The sequence below is a fragment of the Orycteropus afer genome, unplaced genomic scaffold (genome assembly GCF_000298275.1).
Source record: "Orycteropus afer afer isolate SDZICR_OR568_19922 unplaced genomic scaffold, OryAfe1.0 scaffold00152, whole genome shotgun sequence".
NCBI classification, from domain to species: domain Eukaryota; kingdom Metazoa; phylum Chordata; class Mammalia; order Tubulidentata; family Orycteropodidae; genus Orycteropus; species Orycteropus afer.
In genome coordinates, this window is record NW_006921739.1 from 8,187,879 (window position 1) to 8,194,840 (window position 6,962).

The 6,962-nt window shown below is 40.4% G+C and overlaps 1 protein-coding gene across 1 annotated transcript in view; it reads right to left on the bottom strand.

The window, feature by feature from the left end:
• Window positions 1-6,962, bottom strand: part of KYAT3 (kynurenine aminotransferase 3) — a 61,534-nt gene that overhangs the window by 37,750 nt on the left and 16,822 nt on the right. The window contains exons 3-4 of the mRNA XM_042781699.1: window positions 2,753-2,878; window positions 2,530-2,650 (exon numbers count right to left, since the gene is read on the bottom strand). Coding sequence (XP_042637633.1) covers window positions 2,530-2,650; window positions 2,753-2,878 — 247 coding nt within the window. The remainder of the gene's footprint in view (window positions 1-2,529; window positions 2,651-2,752; window positions 2,879-6,962) is intronic.

The following is a 6,962-nucleotide window of genomic DNA, read 5'->3' on the forward strand; positions in this document are numbered from 1 at the left end:
TTCCGAGGAGTGGCTGGTGGGTTTGAACCGCCAGCCGTCTGGTTAGCAGGCAAGTGTCTTAGCCACTATGCTACCAGAGAATAGGTGCTTAATAAATGAATTAATGAGCGAATGAAGAACTCCACAGTAAAAACAGATCAAAAGACCATTTGAGTTGTTGTCATCCTTCAGGAGACTTTTATTTAGCTTTATGATGATTCAAGAGTCATTAGGTGGTGTAAATGGTTAAGTACTCAATTATTAGCTAAAAGCTGGCAGGTCAAACCCACCCAGAGGTATCTCAGAAAACAGGCTGGGTGACTGGCTTCTGAAAGGTCACAGGCTTGGTAACCCTATGGTGCAGTTCTACTCTGTACACATGGGGTCGGTATGAGTCAATATTGACTCAATAGCAACTAACAACAACAACTATGTTGGTAATTTATAGAATGAGTGTGGCTTGGGGTATCTCTTTTGTCAGTGGTCCTAGTTCTTCCCAATAGCAAGGGATCCTATTGAATCTACATCAGTTCTAATCTCAGGTTGCTAAATCAGGGTGACTGGAATATTTCATGGAGTCCTTTCTGAATCAGAAATAAAAATATTACTTTACTTTAGTGGTATCATTAGGTAGTATAGATGGTAGGTAGGTGTGGTATAGTAAATTACTTAGTGTGGCTTTTCTACCCATAAGTCTTTGTCAACTCCAAGGTGGAATTTGCCATGAGCAACTGAGGAGCTCCTAATTGCTACAGTTGTCCACCTGGGGTATTTCTGTTGGGAGTGGCACAAAACAATGTTCTGGGAGGTTTCCACTCTCTCTCAGGTGCTTAGAATTCTGATGTTATGATTGGTTGGTTTGGCCACTCTGCTGGGCTCAAAAGGAGGCCTCCTAGAGGCAAAGGTCTCTCTGACTGCTGGCTAAGGATGTGCTGCTAAAAGACACACATGCTCCTGGGAAAAAGATGCTAGAGACACGCATTGCTGAGTGAGACACCGAGGGACACACACTACTGGGGAGAGAGACTGTGAGAGACTGTTGGCGGAGAGATGGCGGGCTGGGAGAAGGACTGGGCGTTTTTCCTGAACTTGAATTACAGCCTGGTGCTTCCCTGTTAAACCCCATAATCTGAGTTCTGTGTGGCCACTGCAGTGAATTACTGAACCCTGAGCAGAAAGGTGGGTGCTGTGGGAGGAACAGTTGGTGTCAGGGTTGGTGAAAGGGCTGGAGGGAGGTATCATGTCTGGCGTCACAGTAATGGGCCTTGGGCTACTGACAGTGATTCTGTTTTCCTCTTGTGCAGTTAGAGGAGGTCAGAAGATGTGGCCTCCTTGCCTTTTTAGCAGTAGGAAAGGAGAGTGAAAACAGATAGCATGGGTTCAAATCTCAGCTAAGCAATTTACATACTGCTGACTTAGGACAAGCTGCTTAACTTCTCTGTGTCTCAATTTCCTCATGTTTGAAATGATAATAATAGTAGCGAATCATGAGATCGTTGTGAAGATTAACTGAGTTAATTTATATAAAACATTTCTTGCATATAGAAAGGACTTGATATGGGATTATTATTACTATTATATGTTTTTCAAAGGCCTTTGACACACATTGTTTAGTTTGTTCCTCAAAAAGCCACATGAGAAAGGCAGAACTGTTAATGTTATCTACCTTTAATATAAGTGTTGCTCAAGTAATCTGTATATTTATTCAAAACACTGTTCCCTCCAGTACTTGCTTTACCCTTTTTCTTTTTTTGTATAGCAAATATCATAATCTAATATACTACATATATTACTTCTAAGCTACAAGAAGGTAGAGATTTTTGTTTTGATAACTCTTGTGACCCCAACTACCAGAATAAAGCCTTGCACATAGTAGCACTCAGACAGCAATGCTTGCATAAATGAACAGGAAATATGAAAAGGATGCCTTTGTAGGCTAAGGAGAGTCACTCACTCACTGTAGCAGAAAAAGGGCACAGTAAGTACAAAGATCCTTAGACAGCAAGATGCCTTGTGTGGTTGAAGACGCGCAAAGAGGCCAGCGTGCTAGAGCCAAATAAGCAAAAGGAGAGGATAAGGAGATGATGTCACAGATGAAGTGGGGGGCAGGCCATGTGGGCACTTTCAGGACATTGTAAGAATTTAGGCTTTCATTTGGAGCAAATGGGAAGTCACTGAAAGATTCTGAACCAAGTTTAGAAACTAGTAAACTCCTTGTATCTTATGTACCAAGTAATAGCTGGATTCTTGAAAAGAACCCAAAGACACAGATAGGAAAAAGTACAACTTAACTGGTTTCAGTAATTATTAGTGTGATCCAGAAAACTCTTCTCCTAAGTTTTTACTATTTATCTTTCAACTTGTTAATGGATTCACTCAAGCATCAGTCATTCATTTTTAAGTGCACAAAATAATTAATAATTAAACTTTAATAATTTAAGTGCACATAATCCATTATAAAGACTATTTTAAAGCTGGTTTGAGATTCTTTTCAATCAGTTCCATACATGCACAAACACATTAGATTTGTGACTATGTAATTATCAGTACCTATTTTAAAATGTTTATTTCCAGTATATACAAGCCATTCATAAACTTCATCACTGATACAGAGTGTATTGTGTTTGATGCAAAGATCAGCAATTACTTGGAGTTCCTCTTTGGTATACACCTATACATTATTAAAGGGGAAAAATAAGAGGGCCAGTTATTATTCAACATATGAAAATAATAATAAACCAGAAGACTATATAGAGATAAAAGATTTACTTACCTTGCCAATAGGGTTATGTGGAGTATTTAGTATAAGAGCTTTGGTTTTGGAATTAAATTTACTCGCCAGTTCTTGAGAATCTAATGTCCAGTCAGAACTAGACCATTTTTTTCCATCAACAGGTTTCTAAGCATGAAGAATGAAGATATGATTTAATTCAGTTAATACATGCTGCTGCCTTACAAATAAATAACCCAATAAAGAAAAAAAAAATTAGAGAAAGGCATAGTGAATATAACTGAATATATGACTAACAAAGAATATAACCAGAAATAACTAGGTTCTAGAATGTATTCAGTGGCTAATTGAAAGGTTAGTGACTCAAGTTCACCGAGAGGCACTTCAGGAAAGGCCTGATGATCTACTTCTGAAAAGAGAGGTATTAAAAACCCCGTGGAGCACAATTCTAGTCATCGAGTTGCCATGAGTACAAACTGACTCAACAGCAACTAGTTAGCTCCACCCTGAGTGCCAGCCCAAGAAGATCTGAGCCTTATGTTCAAAACTGGTCAACAGAAAATTAAACCCTGTCAACAGTAACAGGTATTAAGGTGTATTCCTTCAAAAGAGTGAACTATAACTGACGGCAAGTGGTAGAAAAATCACCATCCATGCTGGAGCCCCACTGCCATTGAGTTGATTCTGACTCAGACCCTGTAGGATAGAGTAGAACTGCCCCATAGACTTTCCTAGGTTGTACACTTATAGAGAGGCGTGGGGCTTGGGCTGATTTTCACTTGGGGGTGGCTCTATTTTGAGGTTGGGGCTGAAGTAGGTGGGCGCAGGGCTTGGGGGCTGCTTTTCACTTGGGAGGCGGCTCTATTTCTAGGCGAGGGCCTGAGGTAGGTGGGTGCAGGGCCTGAGGGCTGCTTTTCGCTTGGTGGCAGCTCTATTTTAAGGCTGGAGCCCAAGGTAGGTGGGTGTGGGACTTGGGGGCTGCTTTTTGCTTGGGTGTGGCTCTAGTTTAAGCCTGGGGCCTGAGGTAGGTGGGTGCAGAGAGGTTAGGAAAACTATGGGAGACAGACAAACTTGTCTGTCAGTTTGTTTTCCTGTGGTGGCTTCTGTGTTGCTGTGAGGCTGGAGGCTATGCCAGCAGGGTTGGTGGACAGGTTTCAGTGCAGCTTCTGGGCTAAGACAGACTCAGAAGAAGGAAGAGGCCATCCACTTCTCAAACAATTGGCCAGTGAAAACCTTATGAATAGCAGTGAAACACTGTCTGATATATTACTGGAAAACTTTATGAATAGCCCTGAAACGCTGTCTGATATAGTCCTGGAAGATGAACCCATTAGGTTGGAATGCATTCAAAATTTGACTAGGGAAGAGCTGACTCCTCAGAGTAGAGACTACCTTAACAATATGGAAACAGTAAAGCTTTTGGGACCTCCCTTGGCTGATGTGGCATGATTCACAATGAGTAGAAACAGATACAAACATCCATTAATAATTGGAACATAGTATGCGTGAAGTATGAATCTAGGAAAATGGGAAGTTGTAAAAAATGAAATGCAACACATAAAGGTCAATATCCTAGGTATTAGTGAGCCGAAATGGACTGGTTTTGGCCATTTTGACTCAAACAACCATATGATCTACTATGCTGGGAATGGCAAATTGAAGAGGAATGGTGTGGCATTCATTGTCACAAGGATTGTTTCAAGATCTATCCTGAAATACAAAGGTCTCAGTGATAGGATAATACCCATATACCCACAAGGAAGACCAGTTAATACTACCATTATTCAAATCTATGTACCAACCACCAAACCCAAAGATGAGGAAATTGAAGATTTTTACCAACTTTTGCAGTCTGTAATTGACCAAACATGCAATCAAGATGTGTTATCACTGGTGACTGGCATGCAAAAGTTGAAAATGAAGAAAAGTTACCAGTAGTTGGAAAATATGGCCTTAGTAATAGAAAAAACACTGGAGATCGCATGACAGAATTTTGTAAGACCAATGACTTACTCATTGCAAATACCTTTTTTTTCAACAGCACAAGCAATGGCTATACATGTGGACTTCACCAGATGGAATACAGAGGAATCAGAATGACTACATCTGTGGCAAGAGGCAATGGAGAAGTTCAATACCTTCAGCCAAACAAGGCCAGGAGCTGACTGTAACAGACCATCAACTGCTCATATGCAAGTTAAAGATGAAGTCGAAGACAAAACAAGTCCATGAGAGCCAAAATATGACCTTGATAATATCCCTCCTAAATTTAGAGACCATTTAAAGAATAGGTTTGACGACCAAAATGCAGAGGAACTGTGGATGACATCAAGAACATCATCATGTAAAGAAAGCAAAAGGTCATTAAAAAGACAGAAAAGGAAGAAAAGACCAAAATGGATGTCAGAAGAGACTCTGAAAGTTGCCCTTTAATGGAAAGCAGCTAAAGCAAATGGAAGAAATGACAAGATAAAAGAGCTGAATAGAAGATTTCAAAGAGCAGTTCAAGAAGACATAGCCATACTATTCATACTATAATGAAATATGCAAAGACATGGAGTTAGAAAAACAAAAGGGAAGAACACACTTGGCATTTCTCAAGCTGAAAGAACTGAGGAAAATATTTAAGCCTTGAGTTGCAATACTGAAAGATTCTATGAGCAAAATATTGAATGATGCAGGAAGCATCAAAAGAAGATGGAAGGAATACACAGAGTCACTGTACCATAAAGAAATGGCAATGTTCATCCATTTCAGGAGGTGGCATATGATCAAGAATCAATGGTACTGAAGGAAGAAGCTGAAGCTGCACTGAAAGAAGTGGAGAAAAACAAGGCTGCAGGAATTGACGGAATACCCATTGAGATGTTTCAACAAACAGATGCCATGCTGGAGGCACTCACTCATCTATGCCAAGAGATTTGGAAGATAGCTACCTGGCCAACTGACTGGAAGAGATCCATATTTGTACCCATTCCAAAGAAAGGTGATCCCACAGAATATGGAAATTATCGAACAATATCATTAATATCACATGCAAGTAAAGTCTTACTGAAGATAAGTAAAAAACGGTTGCAGGAGTGTATTGATAGAGAGCTTCCAGAAATGCAAGCTGGATTCAGAAGAGGACTGGAGCGAGAGGTATCATTGCTAATGTCAGACAGATCTTAGCTGAAAGCAAAGAATACCAGAAAGATGTTTACTTATGTTTTATTGACTATGTAAAAGCATCCAATCGTGTGGATCATAACAAATTATGGATAATATTGAGAAAAATGGGAACTACAGAACACTTGACTGTGCTCATGAGGAACCTGTACATAGACCAGGAGGCTGTCATTTGCACAGAACAAGGGGATACAGCATGGTGCAAAATCAAGAAGGGAGTATGCCAAGGTTGTTCTTTCACCATACTTACTCAACTTGTATGCTGAGCAAACAATCCGAGAAGCGGGATTATACGAAGAAGAACATGGCATCAGGATATGAGGAAGACTCATTAACAACCTGCATTATGCAAACAACACAATTTTGCTTGCTGTAAGTGAGGATGACTTGAAGCACTTACTAAAGAAGATTCAAGATTACAGTCTGCAGTATGGATTACACCTCAATATAGAGAAAACAAAAATCCTCACAACTGGTCCAAAAAAATCTTCATGATAAATGGAGAAAAGACTGAAGTTGTCAAAGACTTCATACTACTTGGTTCTACAATCAACACCAAAGGAAGCAGAAGGCAAGACATTAGATGACGTATTGCATTGGGAAAATCTGCTGCAAAAGACCTCTTTCAAGTGATGAGGAGCAAAGATGTCTCCTTGAAGACTAAGGTGCGCATAACCCAAGCCATGGTATTTTCAGTCGCCTCTTATGCACGTGAGAGCTGGACGATGAATAAGGAAGACCAAAGAAGAGTTGATGCTTTTGAGTTGTGGTGTTGGAGAAGAATGCTAAGAGTACCATGGTATGCTAAAAGGATTAACAAATCTGTCCTGGAAGAAGTGCAGCTGGAATGTTCCTTAGAAGCGAAAATGGCCAGACTTCGTCTTACCTACTTTGGTCATGTTGTCAGAAGGAATCACTCCCTGGAGAAGGATATTATGCTTGGTAAAGTGGAGGGTCAACAAAGAAGGGGAAGACCCTCAATGAGACGGATTTACACAGTGGCTCCAACGATAGGCTCAGGTATAGAAAGGATTGTGGGAGGCTGGCACAGGACCAGGCAGTGTTTCATTCTTCTATGCACAGG